This window comes from Ixodes scapularis, unplaced genomic scaffold (genome assembly GCF_016920785.2).
Source record: "Ixodes scapularis isolate PalLabHiFi unplaced genomic scaffold, ASM1692078v2 PGA_scaffold6__148_contigs__length_123643588, whole genome shotgun sequence".
NCBI lineage: Eukaryota > Metazoa > Arthropoda > Arachnida > Ixodida > Ixodidae > Ixodes > Ixodes scapularis.
The window spans coordinates 103740276-103764095 of record NW_024609881.1 but is presented as its reverse complement, the minus strand read 5'-3'; the positions used below and the strand labels follow the sequence as shown (position 1 = coordinate 103764095).

The following is a 23820-nucleotide window of genomic DNA, read 5'->3' as shown; positions in this document are numbered from 1 at the left end:
CCTTGCCTTCCCCAACATCTATTTCTGCTGCACTTTCCAAAGCTTATGCCCCCCACCCAGCACACACAAACCAAAGCCACACAAAAAAGGGACAGCACTGATGCACTCATCCAAAACATGGACAGACAACTGGCACATGAGACAACAGCCACAGAATATTTTTGATTATCACTGGTAGACACGATGGACGAAGTGCCCAAGCACCTGCAGGGGTGCTGCAAAATTCACCTTATCGAAATGCTCACGCAGTACCGAATGGGAAATGTTCCAACCACCCTTGCGACGGTGTGTGCGCCTCAGCACCAGGAGTAATATGTTAATGGCTTAACACTTAAAATGTCAAACCATTAACATAACCCTTTCACATGACTACTAGAAACATTATTCCTGCCATACACCTCAGCAGGACACTGCCAAAAAACACCAACAGACAATGCCCGAGCTTTCTACTGGTCTTCCTGTAAATTCATTTACCTATTTTGTGCTGTACTAATGACCAGAAAAAAATAGGTGTAAGAAAATCATGAATTGAAAAGGCTGTCTCAGGGCTCTGGATCCGTCCCTGCGCGAAATTCATATTTGTAGAACGTTTTTCCCTATACTTTTCTGAATTTTAAAATCGACCGATTATTTCTTCGTTTTATGTCCATTTCGGCGCAAGATGTAGCAGACTCTTGTTAATGGCGCAATTTGGCGCAGCACTTTCATCACTGCTGTCTTTACTACAATGTTAAGGTGTAAGTAAGATAGCTCCCTAGTGCACTCTAGTATAATGCCAATGCTGAACTTGCATACCTAAAAAAAAGGACGCAAACAACTTTACAACCCATACTTTTTCATTTCAAAATAAAAACCTCTAATGGCACTACAAAGTTGCATTGAATGATGAAATTGAAAACCGTTTTACGTTGAAAAAAATATTACCAGCACCATGGATGTGAGAAGAGTTTTTGTGTTCAAATACATCCTCTATATACAAAAAAGAAAAGACTGATGTAAGACAGCACTGAATGCAATCCCTCTCGATTTGCGCTGCAGAACTACCTGCTGCCACGGGACCTTGCCAGCAGAACTGCTAAAGTAGTCCTTGTAGAGGTCCCTGACACTTCGAGCTACATGAGCAAAGTTCCCTGCAAGAGTCCGAGCAAGCTGGAGGGGCAGCTGACTGATGTCTTGGCGCCACTGTCCACCTTGTCTTCCCCCAACCCCATTCATGGAATCCGCGTAGCCAGGATCACAGTAGGAATTTTCATTGCCTTTGTTCTGTGCCATCAGGAAATTGTGGAGCACACAAAGTGCCTTCACCAGCTCTTCGGCATGTTGGGGCTGGTCCCCCAGCTTTCTTTCCAGGATCCTCCATCGCGTCACCAGGATACCGAAGGCATTTCTGGCGCATCTTCTTTTTGTTTTGAAAGTTAAAAGAGAAATAGAAAAAGGATCACGAGTTTGGTTTGAGAGGCAGACACACAGCTATAGTCTGTTGCAACTCAAGAAGTTAGGGCGAATGTAAGACGGGCTGGTGAGGAGGAAGGAGACGGAATGCTAAAGAGAGAAGGAGGTTTCCACCTCTCTTCTCTAGCATTCCGTCTGCTTCCTCCTCTTCCCTGGCCCGTCTTATTCTCGCCCTACCTGAGTTGCAATGGACTATAGATGACAACGAAATGTAAATTTATACATGCACAAGTGTGTAGCTTTAGAAATTTAGTTCGCTGCAAGAGTGATCTAGCAACGGAACTTTCTATATATTTACCAAGTTCAGAAGATGAATCGGAATTGACTAAAATGTTACTGGTGAGTGTCATATTCAGACAGAAACAAACAGGCCTGGATTATTTCTCATAATGGTGGTCATAGCAGAATTATATTCAATGTATTCAAAGGCATTTAGCATCCTGTATATTTCCTTAAAGAGAACTCTGCTCAAAGGTCTTATCAAAACAAATTAGGGATATCAGTTTAGTGCGACAAGATCCAGCCATAGACAAAATTTCTGTTGGAGCAACACTGCAGTCCCTACCAAAGGCGATGTTAAACATAACATCAACAATATTTTAGCGGGCCGTCAGCAAATCAGCCTTTTCAGGCCACAGAGGGAACTGCGACGTCAGTCTCATGTTCTTGCACATGGATGTTGCGCTTAGTGTCCTTATGCATCCCTGCAGCTGAATCCATGTTGGCGTCGGTGGATTCTTCTCAAGTGTTAACATACCACAACGCTGCTATTCCGACTGGTGACGCAAACAGAGATCACAATACTGACTAGTGTGCCAAGCCCTGCAAAGAGTAGAAATCCCGAGGGATGATAGATCATAGAAGGGGTGCTCGTCACAGACAGAATGCCGAGAGAATGCTGACAATGTGAAGAGTCGCACAAGCCGCACTTCGTTTAGAAATGAGTGATAACTATGAAGTATTATTGCAAGGCACTTTTTCGGCGAGTGCAGAGAGTGCAGCCGGCAGGCTAAGTACCCCAGCTTCTATAGTAGAGGCGGTGGTAGCAGCAGCACACAAGCGACGTCACCACCAATATTACATGCTGGAGCAAGTAGTTTTCGTTTTCCCGTAAGCGCAAAAACAAAACTTCGACCTTACATATTTATAAGACTAAAGATACTACAAAAAAACAAGTTACATCTCGGGATTCAGGTTCGACACTTAGTTGAACCAAAAAGTGTAAAAATTGAGCAAAGCTTAATCTTGAATTAAAAGACAAAAATAAAATGTCACAAGTTTGACACGTATGCTCTTCAATGCTGTGCAGCCAAAAAGAGTGTAACAATATGATTATTCGTGGTGCAATGAACTTAAAATAAAAAAAAGACTTTTGCGTAAGCCTACGTTGAAATAAGGGCTATAATGTGAAATCAAATCTTTGAAGCATACCTTAAAGTGTGATGGGCATATCCAAAAACACTCCAATCCTTCGCTGCCCTGTCAGCTCAAGAGGGACAAGAGCAGTGTCGCATTCAATTCTTAGCTCAGCATTCTTCTCCCCATTACTACGGTATTCGTAATTCTGGTTCAGTGTCGTTTAAAATGGCACTTAACTAACTTCCCTCGTGTGATTTCATGCATGTGAAAGCACCTTTCAAAGCTATGACAAATTTAAAATTTTTGATCTAATGGTAGAAACACTTTTAATCATCGAATATGGTACAAATCTTTAGATGGCTAGGAGCATCACCAGGCAAAAAGGAAGGGAGCATATTTTTATTGGTTTATATGTATGGTTCTGATTAGAGAGGACCTTACTTAAAGACGTTTATTGATGAGGCATCAGGCTAGTAGGTCCTTTTACCTTGCTCGGCTCAGGCAGTAGTTGAAGATTCGTTCGTTGTCCTCGAGACCACGCCCAAGGTAAGGCCTGAAGAAATCCGGTCTCAGCTGAAACGCCTCGTCTCCGACGAAGACGCATGGAGCAGGTAGCTTGGTCTTGGGTAGCAGCTGATCGCTTGGCAGCCCGAGGTGCCCCTAAACTGGCTGTTCGATAACTCCCCCATCGCTTTGTTTCCCATAAGCACTAACATCTACGACATCGAACCTGTAGCCGCTGTCGACGATGGCCATAAAGACGATGGAGTATGTCCCCTTTAACAAACACCAACCTTGTATTAAAATAGCGCTCCCACCCGTCTTCACTAGCTGAATATATAGTCTCAAATATAAATCTCTTAATGCGACCAATTGATTTTTTAACTTCAAAGTGCTTCCCTAAGCCGAGCTTACATTGCCCCTAATTTTTTGCACAATTAAAGTACAGTGCGCCGCAATACGAAAGTCTCACTCGGAGCGCGTTGCTGCGGCAGTGGCTTGCAAGGGCTCTGCTCACGCCTTGGGTAATTCAATTTCTTTCCAAGAAGAGGTCACTCAGGGCTCAGCTAGGTTTAGAATGCGTAGCACGAAATAAATAAATATGAAACTTATATTGAAGTTCGTTAAAACGATGACTAGTCTCGACATCGTTCAACAAAATGCTCAATTGCAAGTCTGCCCAAGGCTAGTGTAATAGAATTGTCTCTTCCTAATGCCCATGCAGCTGCGGTGCGACGTGAATGAGGAGTACGTCTCGGCTAAACCAAAACCAAAACTAGTAAGCAAACTTCAGCCCCAGATTAGCGTCGACCGAATGCCCTCTCCTGAGAGCGATAAGTGCGTGAAACGCATACAGTGCCCCCTCCAGCCACCGTCCCCGCGCTCCGAGAGCGTCTTTGATATTGTGGTGCAATGTACATACGTTGTAAATACCGGAAAGATTGTGTTCAGCACAGAAATATGCTGCGGATGAACACTGCACTGTTGAACCAGGGATGATAACAAAGAGTGGACATGACCGAAGAGATATGCAAGTGAGGGAACGCAAAAATGACACACCTTTGGTACGTCACCTGCATGAGCCACCCTGACTAGTATCAACATAGGCTTCATGTAATTACACAGTGATATGATTTGTTTAGTAAGATATTTACACTAATGAAGATCAAACATGCATTAGACCAGAAGGAATATTCAAGATATCATTTCACACGAAGGAGACTACGATACATGCTCTGCATGATAGGGAGGCTAAATTGTCTCATGGGACAAATAAAGTCTTTCCCATCGCGGCGGCTGCAAGAAACAATATTGTATACAATATCTGAAAGTAGTATAAAACTTGGCACACCTTGTAATTGAAGTACATACTTCCAGAGTTTGCGGGAAGATGGATCTGAATGTGCTTCCCGCCGACCGCACCCAAGCAGTTTGGGAATTGCCAGTCTCTGCTGAACTTTTCCGCAACCCATAACCAAGCAGCGGTGTCTGCTTTCTGAACGAGACATGCAAGAAACAAAGTGAGTAAACATTAATTTTAGGGCATCAATGATAATACATGACTCTTATTGGTTCACTCTGGATACATGTGGGCGGCCAAACATAGGCCGCCCAGTGTCATCAGGGCTGACATTGCTAGAAGGTGGAAGCATGCAAGGGCCACACGAGCTCATGGAACGAAGGATCCCGCCATGACAACAAAGCTCAGGGGAGCACAACATATCAACTGCGGTGCCATGGAAACTTTTGGCCACGATCCCCCAAAAGTGTTCAACTCGAATTGCTTTATTATAAAGCTGGAACTAGAACAATGCAGGACAATGATGCTCTTGATTCAATGCACACCAGATGGCATATGTTTTGTATGCAAACAAATGAGGAGCCACATTTAGAAACCGAAAATGTAGCAATTTTTTTAAAATGCAAAGCATATCTGGTGTGCATTGGTTACAAAAAGTACTGGACTGAAATCGGCCAAACTATGTGAGAAACACCGCTGTTGTACAGGCAACTGCGATGCAGCGCTCACAGCCATACTGATAAGCAAATATTTCCGTTTGGAGCTTTCGATAGGTATTCTTTTTCTTCATGCCCAAACACATGCTGAAAATGTCAGGTTTCACCTTGCAAATGGGATTACACGAGTTGTATATTTTATAAGTTTCGGGGCTTACATGCCAAACCAACGAAGGACATCTGGCGCACCCCAGCGGAAGACTGAGGATTAATTCAGACCACCTGGGGATCCTTGACGTGCAACCCGAATCTGAGTTACACGGCGCTTTCCACAATTAAGCCTCCGTTATGCTGCGGGCGCCTCGACCGGGATTAGAACCCGCCGACTGAGGGTCCATAAGCCAGCGCTTTACCTCGGAGGAGTTGGCACGTGTTCTTACGGGTGTTTTAGACACCTGTGGCATAGGACAGTTATCTGATTGCTACAGAAAGTATGCACTGAAGACGGAGCCTCCACTGCATTTTTAATCTGCCGCTGGCATCCGTAGCTGTCCATGTTTTGGTCGACGGCATGGTTATGACGTGGTTCTCCTCATCAAAATAGCAAAAAAAAAATATCTCACCACTTGATGAAAAAAAGTACCCGAGCTGGAAATTTGGTTGCAAGCACACAACTTCGCTTCTCTTAGTGGCATTTCAGGTAATCTGAGTTTGCCAATCACCACCTTGTCAGCAGTGTTGGAGGTAACGCGTTACTAGTAACGACGTTACTGGTAACGCGTTACATTTTTCGCTAACGCAGTAACGTACTCGTTAGTATTCTGAATGACTAACGAGTAAAGTGTTTCCGTTACTTTTTTACGGTATCGGCTGTCAAATTTCGTTACTCCTTACTTTTGACCAAAACTGGGGGAATCCTGCACGAGCTTATCCCAAAATCCTGCACCAGCTTATCGCTGCACGGAACCAGCATCCGTCACAATAAAGTTAAAAAAAAAAAAAAACTCACTTCTTGAAGGCGAAACAAGCCTTCGGCTACCAGCTAAATCCGTTCATCCTCCTTTTTCTTTTTTTTTTCATAGTGTCACCACCCACAAGGCTTTGAACTAACGACTGCGTGACAGCCTCCTCCCCTCCCTCCTCTCCCCCCCCCTCCTTTGTGCAGCAGAAGTGGACAGCGGGGGGGGGGGGGGGGGGGGGGAGCCGGGGAGAGACATCCGTTTACAACAGTGGACAACTAGTGGCGAAGCGATTTGCTCATTTCTCTAGTTAAAAAAAGAAAAAGAAACATCCTTTGTGGAATATTTTTACCCTCGCTCTCCCCCTCGCTGCCTGAAGGTTCCTGACCCACTTTTGTACACAAAGAATCTTTCGCTTGATTAGTCTTTAATTCCTTAAGGCCATGATAAAAAAATTAAAAAAAAAAGTTTTAAACCTGGAAAGAAAACTTACAAACACGAAACCTTTTTTTTCACAGAAAAACTAAGACTGCTGGTAAGAGGCAGCAAGTGATTATAGCCAGTGTGCTGGTAACCGGTGTCCTGTTCCAGATAGTGAAGTAAATCAGTCTCTGGTTAAAGTATGCACCGGACTGTTACTAAAACCGGCGTACAGATGAGGGGTGTTGGTTGGCTGGTTGTGTTCCAGCAGTCCTCGTTCGCATGCTGTAGTTTATAAAAGCCGATTGACTAACATCTCCGACTCATTCTGCGCGTGAGATGGGCATGAATAACGAAAGTCCGTCGCCATGGCCAGCAGGTCTGAATGAAATGTATCAACTAAAGGAGACAGAATCAGGTAATTTACAGTTTCAATGCCTAATCTGCATGCCGAAAATTAAGCTGCTTCGCGCATCAAAACACTATGAAACCACTCTGTAAATTTTTATCTTTATCCAAGCTTGTTAAGGAGGCTTATCATACATCTCTGCCAAACATATATACTCGAACAGAAAAGTAACGTAAAAGTAACGTTCGTCATTTTTTAAAAGTAACGGTAACGGTATATCGTTACGTTTGTAAAAGAGTAACGTAGCTCGATAACGCGTTACTTTTTTATCAAACTAACGAGTAACGCTATTTCGTTACTTTTTTTCGGTAACGGGCACAACACTGCTTGTCAGCAAAGAACTGAGGCTACTCAAACAAGGTTCAAAGCACATATATTTTTGCCTTTCAGGACAACACTGCCTTTTCGAGCATCAGCTAATCTGAAATTTCTATTCTTTTTAGCCTTTCGATGCTGAAACTACTCAAAATCACCATTCGTTGGCGACTGTCTGAGCATGCTTCCAACGCCTTGAAAATTACTTGAATTGAGGCCGTGAGTTCAAGGAGCTTTTAAATAAATAAATAAATTGGGTTGTACGAATACTTAACTTCGTGATGTTCGTCAGCCATTCAAAGAATTCAACAAGTCCCTACACTTAATGAAGGGTGATGAGCAGTGTTAGAAGTAGCGAAAGAATGAAAGAATGGCCAAAGGTAGGCTGGTAGACCCCAGTGAGGATGGCACCTCTCTCTCCTTTCTTTGCAAAACTACAGCACTTACCGCCAGGAACAACAGCTGGAGTTTGGTCCAAAGTGCCCTGCTTGTGACCCGAACGGCTAACCTTGCTGTGGAATTCCCGACACCGAAGGACAGGGCAGTGCCCTGAATGAGGTCCCCAGAGGACAAGTACCTGTGATGAGAGTGTCCACAAATTGTAAGGTTACAGCAAATGTGGTGGGAGTCTCATTGAGAACTGTGATTACATACAGGACTACAATAAGCAGTCAAAGGAAAACTAAGTAATGTGCTACAGGCAGAGAGCTTTCAATCTGCTGGGTATTTAGGGTTGCACACAAACGGTTCAGCATGTCACTGGCTGTGGAATAACAAACCAGTCTGCAGGTGGCAAACAACCCGGTATTCACCCTTTTTTGTTTAGCAACTTACTGGCTCCATCTGTCGGATAGCCCTTTTAACTTCCGGTGGACATTTTTTAATGCACATTTCCTTCACCAAGTAACAAGAAAATGTCCCCGTGACGTAAGAGACGGCCCTTTTACACGAAGATAACTTGAAGATTTAGTCTGGCGATTGATAAAAAATAAAAAAAAACTTGCTTTGCATCGTAATTGTTTTTGGGCTATTCCGACACTAGTGCTGCCCCCCCCCCCCCCCAAATCGACCCCCCTCCCAATTATAACTCATGGGAGAAAGAATCAAAATGCACCGCTGCCATATTTGATATATTTTTTACAATCCCCCACTTCTGAGTTGATGTCTGCAAAACTAGGCACATAAATCCTTTGGCAAAAAGACGTTCGTGTGCCCAATCTTCAGGCGTGCACATTTGAAATTTCTTTCAAGGCGTTTGAAATCTGTTGCTTCTTACGCCGCAGCCGGTATGTGCAAGCAAAGATAATTCCATGATTGATCACGCTGTCTTGAATATTATATTACCTCAGTGTCATAGCAAGACGCTCCGCAGGACAGATGGGCTCTCTACAGAGGTGCTGCCGTCTCAAGCCTTCATGCACAAGGCTCAAGATGAGGTCGAACTGGTGTGGGGTCATCCTATAGTATTTCTTGAAATACTCGATATCCCCTTCCCGCATTCGTTGCATCTGGAAGAGGAAAGGTAGCAATCCAGATTACCGATTAATCAATCGTTAATCTTTAAAACGTCTTACACAACCTAGAAAGGGCGTTTTATTTAAATCGGGAAGAGCTGGCTTAGCTGGGCAATGACAACCAGGCAATGATAACACAAAAACGGTTTAACTAAACTGACGAATTTTCTTTGTGCAGACGTTACCCAAAGAGCGCGCGCTCCTTTCCACAGGCGCTACACAGATACCCAGATGCGAGTCAAATAGACCCCCTACTAAAAAAAAACCTTTAAAATACAAACGGGTGGCAAGCTGGTCGACCCGTTTGATGCAAACGGGCTTAAAACTTGTCGATTCATTTGAATCAAATGTGATTATGGGATACGGGTACCCGTTTGATACAGGTGCTCGTTTGAGACGAGTGCCCGTATAATACGAGTGCCCGTATGATATGAGTGCCCGGATGATACGGGTGCCCGCATGATACGGGTGTCCGTTCGACCTGGCACGTGACCACACGTTTAAACGTGCCATTCGAATTGGCAAATTATGCGCTGGCCCTAAATGGGTATCTTCTGGGAGGTTGGTTATTTTAAACTTATTTAAGACGTCCCGAAACTCCTAAACGTATTTATAACATGGAGAAAACACGTAGAACAAATGCTCTCGCGTAGGTGCTTGCAAATGGACAGGAAAACAGATACAAAAGATTGTTTTCAATTCTCCTCGATGTTTATTACCTATTCTGTAGACAAGTATAAACGTGCAAGCGATCAGTGAAATGTGAGAATCACTTTAAGCTTTTATACAACTGACAAGATTGCAAATCAAATAAGAACCGAGGTGATTTCTAGACTATACAGGTAGACTTTCGGGGAAATTATTCTCCCGGCTGCCGCGTGAATAGGCGCTGCATACTTCTATAGGTAATCTGGAAGAGGACGCGTAGAAGAACGGTCAATCGTTGCCAACAAGTAGATTGCAGTGCACTTACCATAATAATAGCGGACTTTAAAAATGTAATCCGCTATATTTATCGACGCGGTCAAAGCAGGACAACCACACAAACACAAACGAGAGGGGACGGCTCCTTGGAAGTTTCAACACGATGCGGCGCACACGCTGTCATTTGCCGAACCCAACCAAACCACAAGAATTCCTGACTTCTTCGAAGAATCGCTCGTTGCCGATATACACGTAGGACTTTTCGAACACTGAGAGCTTTGGTGCACAACAAAGACATCGTCGAGAGACATCCCAATAAGACCGCAGGGTTAGGCGCGCCCTACCGCAGGGTACGACGAGCGAAGCTCAAGCTGCAACTGACAAGCAGACAAAGAAAAAAGCGGCTGCAAGGCGCGCCCTTCCGGATCTTGATGCTTATCAGCTGTAGCTCGCGCTCTGCTGCGGGTCACGTGACAGAGGTGACAAAAAAGGAGGGAGGGGTGCGGTGGAAGGCGGAGGACACTGAAACAGCCCCGAAACCCTCTCCCCAGGCATTCCAGTGAAACGTGCTTTTTGTAGTTTCAAAAAAAAAAAAAAAAAAAAAGATGCGCGCCCGCGCGCGCGCATTTCAGTACGCTCGAAAGCAAGAAATGGCGGCGGCCAGTAGCTGGGCTTGCGCCTGAGCGAAAGAAGTCATCAGCGCGAGCTTGTTAGACTTCTGCAACCAACGTTATTAGAACCACCGATGTTCATTTCAAGATCTTCGCTGTGTCTTGAAATGTAGTGAAACGGACTCCAGAAGTACATTCTTTCATGCTGTCGCGTCTTCTGCGAGAGAGATTCGAGCTGAATAAGTAAATTGAGGCAACTAAGATGGATAAAGTTTTAAAGTTCTGTCAAAATTATCGGCTGACCAACGTCCTGCTTTATGTAAAAAGAAAGTGTTAGTTCTAGTTGCAGTATAAGCGAACATCAGCGCAGTTAAAATATAAATATAGTTACTTGCATTATGCGGACGACCTGAAATCGATGAACCGGCGCTCCCAGCCTTCCGAAAACATTGGCTGCCGCGGCTGAAACAGGCGGGCCCACGCCGCCGATCTGTACGCTCAATATCAAACGGGCTCCCGAGAGCAGTTTGATTAAACCGGTACAGTATGCCGGTCACCGCCCTACTGAAAAAAACCATTTGGCGCCCATATGAAAATAAACGGGTCCATGCCGGTAGACGTTTAACCATACTGGTCACCAGTTTGTCAAAGGGGTCGCCCGTATGGCTCAAAGGGGTCCACCGTATGAGCCATAACGGTCCCCTATTTGGACAAACAGGTCACTCCTTTGGCAAACGGGTCGCTCGTCTGGGCAAATGGGCGACTCGTTTGGGCAAAGTTGTCGCACGTTTGCTCAAACCGGCGACCATGTTGCAAACTGCACCGGTTTAATCAAACGGCTCTCCGGAGCCCGTTTGATATTGAACGTACAGATCGGCGGCGTGGGCACGCCTAGCGTTTCAGCCGTGGCAGCCAATGTTTTCCGGAAGGCTGGGAGCGCCGGTTCATCGATTTCAGATCGTCCGCGTAAGGCAAGTAATTATATTTATATTTCAATTGCGCTGATTTTCGATTATACTGCAACTAAAACTAACACCTTTTTTTTTTTTTTTTTTTTACGTAAACGCGCGACGTTGGTGAGCCGATATTTTTGACAGAACTTTAATACTTTGTCCATCTTTGTTGCCTCAATTTACTTATTCAGCTCGAATCTCTCTCGCAGAAGACGCGACCGCGTGAAAGAATGTACGTCTAGACTCCGTTTCACTTTAATTCAAGACGCAGCGAAGGTAGCACGCGTACACGCGGCTGCAAGAACATCGAGCATTGCGAGAGCACGCCCGCCGTTGCAGCACTCAAACTACGAGCTTGCGCTGAGTTCTTTCTTCGCTCGGGCGCAAGCCGAGCTTCTGGCAGCCCCGCCGCCATTTCCAAAGTTCGAGCGCGCGCGCGCGCGCGCGTTTGTTCTTCGGGACTACAAAAACGCATCTCCCTGGAATGCCTGGGGAGAGGGAGAGGGGCTGTCCCGGTGGTCCCAGCGCCTTGACCTCGCCCCCTCCCTCCTCTCTTGTCACCCCTGTCACGTGACCCACAGCAGCGCGCGAGCTACACGCTGATAAGCATCGAGATCCGGAAGGGCGCGCCTTGCAGCCGCTTTTTTCTTTGTCTGTTTGTTGTCAGTTGCTGCTCGAAGTTCGCTCGTCCTACCTGCTTCAATCTGTCGCCTAACCCTGCAGTCTTATTGGGACGCCTCTCGACAACGTATTGGGTGTGCACCAAAGCTATCAGTGTTCGAAAAGACCCACGAGTATGTCGGCAACGAGCGATTCTTCAAAGAAGTCGCAAATTCTCGCGGTTTGGTTGGGTCCGGCAAATGACAGCTTGTGCGCTGCATCGTGTTGAAACTTCCAAGGAGCCGGTCCCTCTCGTTTGTGTTTGTGTGGTTGTCCTGCTTTGACCGTGTCGACAAATATCACGGATTACCTCTTTCAAGTCCGCTTTTGTTATGGTAAGTGCACTGCAACCTACGTGTTGGCAACGATTGACCGTTCTTCTACGCGTACTCTTCTAAATTATCTAAAGAATTATGCAGCGCCTATTCGCGCGGCAGCCAGGAGAATAATTTCCCCGAAAGTCTACCTGTATAGTGTTCACAGATCGTTTGTACTTGTCTACAGAAGAGGTAATAAACTTCGAGGAGAATTGAAAACAATCTTTTGTGTCGGTTTGCCTGTCCACTTACAAGCACCTACGCGAGTGCATTTGTTCTACGTGTTTTCTCCATGTGATAAATACGTTTACGAGTTTCGGGACGTCTTAAATATGTTTAAGATAACCAACCTCCCAGACGATACCCATTTAGGGCTAGCGCATAATTTGCCATTTCGAAGGGCACGTTCAAACGTGTGGTCACGTGCCATGTCGAACGGGTACTCGTACCATACGGCACCCGTATCAAACGGGCACCTGTATCAAACGGGTACCGTTTCGAACGGGTACCGTTTCCAAACGGGTACCCGTATCCCATAATCACGTTTGATCCAAACGGATCGACAGGTTTGATTCAAACGGGCGACCAGTTTGCCACCCGTTTGAATTTCAAATGGTTTTTTTCAGTAGGGCGGTCACCCGTCTGTGCAACATGGTCACCGGTTTGAGCAAACGTGCGACAACTTTGCCCAAACGCGTCGCCCATTTGCCCAGAAGAGTGACCCGTTTGCCAAAGAGGTCACCTGTTTGCCCAAATACGTGACCGTTATGGCTCATACGGGGGACCCTTTTGAGCCATACGGGCGACCCCTTTGACAAACTGGTGGCCGGTATGGCTCACCTGTTACCGGTATGGACCCGTTTATTTTAATACAGGCGCCAAATGTTTTCTTTTTTTTTCAGTAGGGCCTTCAATATTTGTTTTTTTTTTTTTTTTTTCTCGAGGAGATCAGCGTTTCTCGCTGATCTCCTGGAGGAGATCAGCGTCAGAGGGCTCGGCGTCCACGCAGCGAGCAAGATGCTCAAATTCACCTTGTTCATCACGCAGGTTAGTTATACAACAAATCTACATGAGTTCCGAAGCGATTGTAGATTTTTGTTAGTCCTGCCGAGCCCTCAAAAGTGCCGTGAAATGCTGTATGATTGTTGGTACGTTGTAACGTTGGGCTGTAAATTGCGACTGTTACTCTCAGGAGACGTAGAGGAAAACCCTGGGCGTGACGAAAATGTCGAAGAATTGCTTCGTCAGATATTGGCTAATCAAAGTGGCATTGCCGAGGACATTAAGGAAATTAGATCAAACCTAGAGAATATGAAAGCTAACCAGTCACGTCTCGAGAATAGCATAAGGGAGATTAACAAAACAATCAATACACTTGAAAACACAATGAAAACAGTACAAGGCCTGAATGAAAACGTGATAGCAATTAACAAGAAGATTCAAAGTCTAGAAGAAACGATACAACATCAAAACGATCGACTGATTGACTTCGAAACTCGAAGCCGTAGAAACAACCTGATAATATACGGACTGCCAGAAGAAGATAAAGAGAGCGAAGATGATTTGAAACGGAAGGTGATAAAAGAATTGTTTGACGTTAACCTTGGTGTTCAAGTCATGCCTCTCGAGCGGATTCACAGATTAGGATACAAACAAAACGAATCATGCCGGCCAGTTATCATGAAGCTGTTTAACTGCGTCGAAAAGCTGTCCGTGTTGAAGAACTGCAAAAAGTTGAAAGGAACGACTATCAGTGTTAGCAGCGATTATGCCAAGGAAACCAGAGAGAAAAAAAAAAAAAAGCTATGGAACAGCGCTTTGACGAACAGGGCGGATGGGGATGACGTGTTTCTAGTCCACTATAAACTTAAAATCAATAATCAGACATATGAATGGGACCTGAAGGAGCATCAACGCGTACTTGTAAGAAACCGCAGTGCACGAGGTAAGTGACAAAAAGGGTGTATCTCGAAACAACCCATTCTTATTTGAACCCTTCTCGTTTGAACCCATTCGCAAAACGCCCTTCTCGTTACAACCTATCGCGTTTCGACCCTTTCTTATTTATACCCGTCTCGTTTGAACCCATTCTCATTTGAACCCTTCTCGTCTGAACCAATTCGCGAAACGCCCTTCGCGTTTTTAACCTTTCGCGTTTCGACCCCTTCTCATTTGAACCAATTGAAGAAGGAAAAACAGTTGATGATGCAGGTTGAAGATGAAGCAAAGCGGCACCATCCTTTGCATAGCAGAGAGAAACAATTTTCCTTATGCCTGCGTGCCACCCCCAGTCTGTTGACGTAGCTACGTGGTCACATGGTGACGTGGTTTCAAAAGTGCTAGCGCAGATTCGGTACTTCATTTCTCTTCTGTCGCTGTATGTCGTTAAGTTGTCGTCCTGTGGAGCGGATGAATTGTTGTGCTAGTCGTGTGTTATTGCTTGTAATGGCCAATTCGGGTGGTCATTTTCCCTGAAAAAAAGTTTTCCCATATCTTCGGCAAGGGCGTTCGCGTGGTCAAAGGCTGGCGGGTGCAAGCTTTTCGGGTTGCGCTTTTCAGGCGTGTACCGGCAATTTACCAGCAGAAGTTTTCCCGAGCTCCAAGAGGTCGGGCAGCTTGTCTGCCAGACTGTATCTGGTATCGTCACATCCGAATCGGGATAGGGAACCAAACGAAACAACGCTCACTGAGGCGGCAAATAGCGGGTTCGAACGGCAAACGAAGCCATAGAGACAGGCACCCTTTTGTGTTCTGAGACAAGAGAGCAAAAACAACGAACAGAAAGATAATTTATGTTTCAAAAGAAAGTCAACATTTTTGGAAGAATTTATCCAGCCTGAGCAAGGTATGTTTGCTTTGAGACACGGGCTGCATCATACATCACTTTATTTTACAACTCTGTAATAACAAGTTATTACACCGCTGAAAAAAAAAAGTATGCATAGTGATGCAGTTTGAAACTTGAACATGCATTACAATTTTAAGGAGGGTGGGTGCAATGAGAAGACTGAGGATTCCAAAAAAGGTACTAGAGAGTTTTAGTAGATCGTTCCGATACCTCCGATAGCCCCGATAACGATACTATGTATGCGCAAGGGAGGCGGTGGCGGAGTATTGGGTATCGTTATCGGAGTCATGGGAACGATCGACTAAAACTCTCTACTAACAGTAAACAGAATATGGAAAGCGACGCTGGCAAGCCTCGGTGGCAACAGTTAATCGCAAATTCAAACGAAGTTTATTGAAATTTGACGCGCGTGCGGGCAGCACCACACTGATTTATACATCTGCCCTTTCAATAATTTTATATTTTAATATTCTGTCAGCTGTACGGACTGTGGTAATGCCAATATTTTGAAAAGTTTTGTGAAGCCGCTTCTGTTTACACACATCTCGAAGAGTCGTAATTTATGTTATTGGCGTATGCAGCATTCTCATGGACGAAGAAGAAGTTAACAGAGCTCACTCGCGACCCAGTCAAATAAAAACGTAAGTTCATTGCGCTTTGCATTCTGGTGGAGAGGGTCACGTGATGCGCCGCTGCCGCGTTTTCGGTCGCCAGTGCAACAGGCAAAAGCTCGAAGGCAATTAATTACCCGAATTCGACATAATTATCGCAGAAAGATTGCGAGATCATGATGTTGGATTAATTTGGGTTCGAAATGAGAGAGGTTAAAATGAGAAAAGTCTTTCTGACAATGGTCAAAACCAGAAAGTATGTTTTGAGAAAATTTGAAATGAGACAGGTTAAAATGAGAAAAGTCGTTTTAAGAAGGGTCAAAACCCGAAAGTTTGTTTTGAGAACGGTTTAAATGAGAAAGGAAGAAAAGCGAAAGTTGTTTTGCGCCGGGTTGAAATGAGAAGGTAAAAACGAGAAGGTAAAAATGCGAACGGGTTCAAATGAGAACCACCCGACAAAAAAAAGCAAGAATACGCACCGATCGAACTCCGAGTAATCAATTTAAGCGCACGAAGTATATTAAACAAAGTCATTGACCTAAAAAGCGTATTTCTCTGTCACGCACCACATATACTCAGTATAACAGAAACATGGCTTACGCCCGACGTAACGGGTGACTGTGTCATCCCACCTAATCACAAATTAATGAGAAAGAATAGGGGCTCTCGGGGAGGAGGTGTCGCTATTGCTGTTAAGAGTGATTTACATTGTATTGTCTTAGAGCATTGTTTGGATGAGATGCTCTTTTGTAAAATAAAGTATTGCGACTCATATTTTCTTGTTGTCGCGGCATATCGTTCCCCGAACAGCCCCGGGTGATTTTAATTTGCCTTCCGTTAATTGGGAACTTTTGCAAGCTGGAAGTGTGCACAAAGTGAATGGCGAAAAAATGCTCGAAATTGCCTTCAGCCACAGCATTACCTAAATGGTGAAATAATTCACTAGAGTAACTGACACTAGTCAATCAGTGTTGGACTTAATCTTTGTAAGTGATAATATTAGTGAATACAAACTGTTTGTGGCTGATGACATATCTGATCATAACATGGTTTTGTTGTTTACAAATTGTGACAAAAAATCTACGACTTTAGTACCAAGCAAGTTTACGTACAAGGACTATGAAGGTGCCGACGACACAGGCATTCTTGATCATTTGTAAATATCATTCAACTCTTTCGAGTTATTGTTTAGTAGTGGTGATGTTCAGCGTGCATGGAATTACTTCAAGGACACAGTTTCTCATTGCATCGATAAATACGTACCCAATAGAGTGAAAAAGCCGAGGAGGAAAAATCCTTGGATTACAGGAAATATAATACAGATTAAACGAAAAATGAAAAGATGTAGAAAAAAGAATAATTTAAGTGTTTGCATACGGCAGGCTAAGCCAACAACTTAAAGAAATGGTAAAAAAAGTGAAAACATAATTACCTTTCAGTAACTCTTCAAAACTTCCTACGTAACAACCCCAAAAAATTCTGGCGATACCTGAACCCGAAAAAAGAAAATATTGAACAAATCACCCTGGGAGGAAAGGTAGTAACAGAAACCACTGTTCTTGCAAATAGTTTTAACCTGTTTTTTGAGTCAGTATTTACACGCGAGACACCACAGGGTAACTTGGAAAACATGACTAAAAGAAAGGCAGGACAGAATGTCGGTAATATAGAAACAGGGCCAGAGATAGATCGAATAAGTGATACCGTACACCCATGCTACACCTGACAATAACAAAAGAAGGAATTCTGTCAAAACTGTTAGACTTCGACACAAAGAAAGCATGTGGTCCAGATAAGATACCGACTACTTTTTTCTAGAGGTATGCGGAATGGATTTTGTTTTATTTACAATTTGTATTTGTAAGTTCTTTATAGTCATCGCAGCTTCCCTCTGATTGGCGGCGTGCACGTGTTGTCCCGATCTTTAAAACGGGCGATAGACTGGCCATAGGCAACTACAGGCCAATTTCTTTAAAGGGATAATTCAACGAAATTTGAAATATTCCCGTCGAGTTCAGAAATAGGTTGAATATGATCCACAATATCCGTAAATGACAATCGCACGTTTGTATTTTGAGCCTGGTGGCTGTATTTTTAATTATAAACGGCCCACTCTGGCAAGCGCTCGGAGAAGTCCCAGAGGAGACCACGTGACATCCAACGCAATCGTGACGTAGGTCGTCTCAGGACGAGCAAAGCTACGGCGAGGCTGACGTCGAGAGGTTGGCCTAGTCGTTCTAGCCACCGAAGCGGCTGCTTTTGTACGAATTTGGAGTGACGGGTTAATGTTCTGTAATCTTGTTGGGAGACAATAGCGACTTCTGCGACACAAAAAAGGCATTCTCGGGAAGAGGGGAGTTCCTCCTGCCCCTCTTCTTTCGTCGTGACCGGAGGCGAGACAACCTCCGTCACTAGCTCTCAAGGTTCCTAGACGGGCATTACAAACGAGGCGTTAGCGACATCCACCAGGTGCTCTTTGCTGATCGTTTAATTCGTTTTAAAATTCATTTTCGTGACTTTTTTTAACAAGATATTGGTATGTTCGATGTGATGCTTCTCCTTTGAACACATATAGACCAAAAAATGAGCACCGAAATTTCGTTGTAGTATCCCTTTAGCAGCTGTAGCATGTAAAGTCATGGAGCATATAATAGCAAAACACATATTTCATCACCTTGAAACTAACAAGTTGCTTTATTCCGTTCAGCATGGGTTCCGATCTGGACTTTCGACAATAACGCAACTGGTTGAGGTAACCCATGACATAGCTTCCACACTTAATGATAAAAAACAGGTTGATGTTATTTGTATAGACTTTTCTAAAGCCTTTGATCGCGTGCCTCACAGGAAACTAATATTAAAGCTCAAAACAATCGGAATTCACTCAACAATTACCGGATGGATAAAGTCATATCTAACTAAAAGAAAGAAGCCAGTATGTAGAAATTAACAGCCACGTCTCAAACCTTCTTCCAGTTTACTCGGGCTTGCCCCAAGGCTCTGTCTTGGGGCCATTTCTGTTCTTAATATATATAAAAGGCATAGTACTTGACACTCCATTAGACATTTATATAAGGCTCTTCGCCGATGACTGTATTATTTACTCAGCTGTTAATTCAACCGATCGACAAACTTCACTAAATGAATATCTTAAACGCATTAAAGAATGGTGTGACAAATGGGATATGAAAATAAACTACACAAAGTCCGTGTATTGCCATATCACGAAGAAACGAAGCGTTTTGCCATTTAAATGCTGCATTGGAGACATAGAATTGAGTAATGTCGAGCACTTTAAGTACTTTGGTTTCACGTTTTCTAAAGACCTAACCTGGACCAAGCATATTGACACCGTCTGCACATCGGCATATAAAAAGCTTTGTTTCTTGAGACACAAGTTAAAACATACAACTAAAGAGATCAAAACGGTTGCTTATAAAACCTACGTTAGGCAAATCTTGGAATATGGTAGTGTCGTCTGGGACCCTAATACAAAAAAGATATTGATAGGCTAGAAAAAGTCCAGCGACAAGCTGCGCATTTTATTCACTCTAACTACAGACAGACAGCATCCCCAACGGAAATGCTCAGAGCTAGTAATGCAGAACCTCTGCACATAAAGCGAGAAGTCGCACGTCTGAAATTGCTTTATTTAATGATCAACGACAAACTAAATTTAAGCCCGAACAAATACGTTCTCCCGTTCAGCTCAAAACGATCAAGTAGATTGAATCATACAAAAACATGTCAAACTTATAAAAGCCGAATAGATACCTTTAAACAGTCTTTCTTTGTAAAAACTATTGAGGCTTGGAATTCCTTGCCCAATGATGTTGTAAATTTGGAAACCGTGTCCTCCTTTGAAGATTCCATTGCAAAGCTGTTAACATAATGAGAGCTTAAAGTGATGTCCTTTAAGTGTGCAATTTGTAATAATTATGTGGGTTAATTTGTTCAATTTGTTTATTTGTTTAGAGGGCCTAGGTTGTGCATTGTTGTCATTGCTTGTTCGAACAGCAGTGTCTGCTACATTGACAATTTCTTATGCTTGCGTTTTTTTTGTGTGTCATCACCAGCGATGGATACTCTCCCTGTAATAGCCATCAAGAGAGGGCTGGCAGTATTTTCAAATAAATAAATAAATAAATTTGTGTATTTATAGAAGTCCATTCTGCGAAGATATAGGCTGTTATCAGATCCTTTTTGCGGTCCGAGCGCCGTTTCACGACAGCCGTAATAAACAAACGGAAGACCTCTTACCGTCGTGAAAAACTCGCTTTCGGAGTGACGACGCCTCCAAGCTGGTCGCACCCACCACTTCCGCTTTTCTCGTTGTTTCCGTAGAAGCAGAATCTTCTTGCGCAGAAGAAGTTTCGTCCGGTGGTTGAGGTGCAGCATTGCACTTCGACAAAACAGCTGGCTTTGACACTTGCTTTGACAGGACGAAACAACAGAACGCTTCCCGCTTCAACGAGGTGTTGGTTAAACCTCGTGACTGGGACTTCAGTTGCCAATACTTCAGATCGAATTTCTCCAATTAACCAGCTCAGTTAAAATCGAGCAAGCAAATTAACCTTGGGCCATCTATACTTCACTAGAATTAAAATAAAACCGTTTTTCTTTGTTTTATAGATTTAAAAAGAAAGTAATTTACTATTGACAATCTAGGAGAGGCGGTATCGATATTGAAAAGAGTCGGACGACACTGAGGCACTCATGCATGGATCGTCGTGTCGCATGCAAGGTCGGAAACGTGTGTCTCAAACTGTCGCGTGCGGCGATTCGGAGCGGCGTTCGGACTGTCGGATCGGACGTCGGATCGGACAATTTTGCCGTCCATGTTAAATGCAAACAAATCCGCTCGTTGATTGTGTTGGATAGAGGAAAAACAAACGCTAATCAGTGAGCGCATTTATCGACCGAGTTCAGACCGCCAGCATAGCTTGGAGCGGGCAGAACCGGAAGCAAAGCAGGCCATCAAAAACACCTCTCCTGCTTGCCGTTAGATGGCGCCCAAACTTTGCGGAAAAGGCCCATTTTGCCAGACAAATTGACTTCAGCAGCGCTGGCCCATTTGCATCTTTGCCGCATGTTATATTTCTGGCGTTTGCGTGTTTACGGCGTGTGATCGCGAATAAAAAAAAAACGCATCTCCACATGGTGAATGATGTTGATTGGGGCGAAGCTCTGGTGGTGCTTGTCTGCGTAGATGCTGAGTCGCAGCATGCCGAGCCTTTCGTTCGTTTTCATTCATGTCACGCTGCGGTCAAACGCTTATATAACCACGTTCCATACCACACATTCTCTTTCTGACATGGATGAAAACAAACAAAAGGCTCGGCATGCTGCGGCTCATCGTCTATGCTTCGCCCCAATCAACATCCATCACCACGTGGAAAAGCGTTTTTTTTTTTTTTTGCCCTACACGAGCACGGGAGCACGTGCTCACGTGCTCGTGAGCACGAGCACCCGACGCCGGACATCGGACGGACATACGGACATGGCTGTCCCCTAAAGAGCTCCGCCCCCAATAAGTTTGATTCATTAGTAAATAAAGTCTGAATTCAATACTAGTTGCCAATAAAAGTGTATATTTTAATATTATCATCAATGTTAGTTTATCACAAAATTTATTCTTTTGGAAATGCATTTGACCAGGTTCTTCAACTTTATTCAATACAGGGGAAAAAGAAATACACAAGATTCGGAGACATTTTTCAAGGAGATATTTTTTTTTCTGCCACTAGCAGGAACTTGCCCTTGAAATGATCTCATACGAAACACATAAACCGCCATTTCGTAATCTTTCCACATTTCTTCATGGTGGTAATTCGCCCATGCATTGTATCTCTATATTTTAATATCCCTTCTCAAATGAACTTCTCAAACTTCGTTGGAGAAGTTCACAGACTTCCGTTTGCTTAAGACCAAGTTCATGCAATCTCTTTCGGAGAAATAACACACTTGCACACTGGCGCCATCTATGAGGTGGCCCTGGAACTGCATTTCACTAAAGCGAAACTTTTGCGGCATTCACGAGATCAAATATACCCGTTGTATTCATAAGAAGCGGTCGCTTACAGCATTGGCAAAAGTTTTTCCAACCAAGAGAAAAAGATGCGCCAAAAGGATGGGAAATATACGTAAACAGTAAGAATTCCACGGGTGTCCGATAGATGACGCCTGTGTATTTTCTGTTCATAACAAATTAAAAAAAATATATTTAAAGCATACTGTCGCAAGCACTCGCAAGTGTATGACCCAAACTTAAGCCTGCAAAATTAACAATAAAAAATACTAAAACGAACGTGTTGTAAATATGAGAACTTAAGATAGAAAGAACAAAGCCACAAAAAACGTTCAAAGCAAACCACACATTTTTGACAATAGAAAGAGTGTGGTACTCCATGCACTTCCTCCGTGTTTTCATTCTTTCTTTTTTAAGTATTCTTTGTTGTTGTTTCTTTTTCATTGGTGAAAAACATATTCCAATTTTTTTCTCGTTTTTTTCTTATTCAAGCGTTTATACTATTACAACTGTTCGGTGTTGTTTTGAAAAGTTTTCATTCCCAAGGGCCCCACAAGCCGTCGTTGTATTCTGGAAATCCCCTGGTATCTAATGAAGAGTTGGCGGGCGGCAGCATACTCTGGGCGTAACCCTCAATCTTCTCGATGAGCTCCTTAAGTTCCTGCGGAGAATAAAACCAGATCGTTTTATATTCAAAATCTGTCTTCGAGTGGTGGAATACTGTCTGTTTCGAGTCATGTCAAAGCTATTTCAATACGCATTATATTGGCATTTCAAGTAGAGTGACACACTGTCCTGTCGCATTCTTTGCTCATCAAAACGTTCGTTATATTTGAGGGTGTCAGATAAGGCCGTACATTCAAGGGAGAGGGTCGCGCGGAGAATAAATTACGACTCTGATATTTAGATATACGCTGCCTTAATTGCATAACCCATGAGATAATAGTGAGTAGGATTTAGTTAAAATATTCGAATAACTCAAAGAATATTTAGCAATTGTAGATGGGTGAAGTGCAGTTGGGTGATTCCATGTCAGTTCATGCAATGATGGTCTGGGTCATAATTTAAATTCTTTTGTTAAAAATATATTTGAAAGCCATGTTTTTGGGAGGAACACTCATCTACATATTAACGCCGTGGCATTTTGTTTCGCTAAGATATAAAATAGAGAAGCTCGAGGCATGGGAATTGGGAAGATTTCACGACGCTACTTGGCACAGTCGTCATTTCTTCGTTGAAGCTTTCACGTCACCATAACTTTTGTAATACATTTTTACATTTTACAAAAGATATACGACACACACAAAAAATTAAAAATAACAATAAAATATTTCTATGGAAACAAAAAATTAAACATGGCATAGAAACGCGTTTCAGATACATATTCACATTTTTTTTGCAAATAAACAATCTTTCATAATACTTCACAAAGCATATCAAAATGCGCGTCCTTAAATACTCTTTACAAATATGCAAAAATTATATGCCTGCCTTTAAATGTCTTTTTGTTATTAACGCAGAAATGCAGCTGATTTTTCCTAATGCTGCAAGATTGAAGGTAATATTAAAAAAAAAAAAAAACTTCATCTTTTTTTTTTAAGCACCTCTTGGCACTTTGCAGTGACTTTTTAAATAACCTCTGATGGCAAAACATTGAGTAACATATGACCTCCGAAAGGAAAAAGCTACGACAAAGCTTAACTCGGAGCGAGCCGACGTCGTCATAGCGGCTTTGCCGCACAGCACCAAACATTTTGAGCGTTAGTTATGGCATGTATTTTATATTTTTCAAATTCTTTTTTTTTTTCAAGAAGTGTGAGTATAACTGACGTGAAACGGGTGTCTGAGCTGGAATACCTTTAATTCGCTTACATTTCACAAAAACAAAACAGCCCCACTCTGCAAATTCGCTAACTATGCATACATAAGCTTAGAACTCACAGTTGCGCAAGTAGCCATGTATACATCCGGCTTTTCCAACCG

At 43.4% G+C, this 23820-nt stretch overlaps 2 protein-coding genes across 2 annotated transcripts in view; one reads left to right on the top strand and one right to left on the bottom strand.

The window, feature by feature from the left end:
* The first annotated feature begins 13481 nt into the window (after positions 1 to 13481).
* On the top strand, positions 13482 to 14303 carry LOC115333060. The gene has a single exon (XM_042286036.1). It carries the CDS (start codon positions 13482 to 13484, stop codon positions 14301 to 14303), a length of 822 nt encoding a protein of 273 aa, XP_042141970.1.
* Positions 14304 to 22372: 8069 nt separating this feature from the next.
* The window catches only part of LOC8052813 (arylsulfatase B), a 38951-nt gene continuing 37503 nt past the window's right edge, over positions 22373 to 23820 (bottom strand). The window contains 1 exon segment of the mRNA XM_042286035.1: positions 22373 to 22498. Coding sequence (XP_042141969.1) covers positions 22373 to 22498 — 126 coding nt within the window.

Bases quoted from the DNA above. Each gene is read 5' to 3' on its own strand.
- LOC115333060 (XM_042286036.1), top strand. From the start codon at position 13,482: ATGCTGTATGATTGTTGGTACGTTGTAACGTTGGGCTGTAAATTGCGA.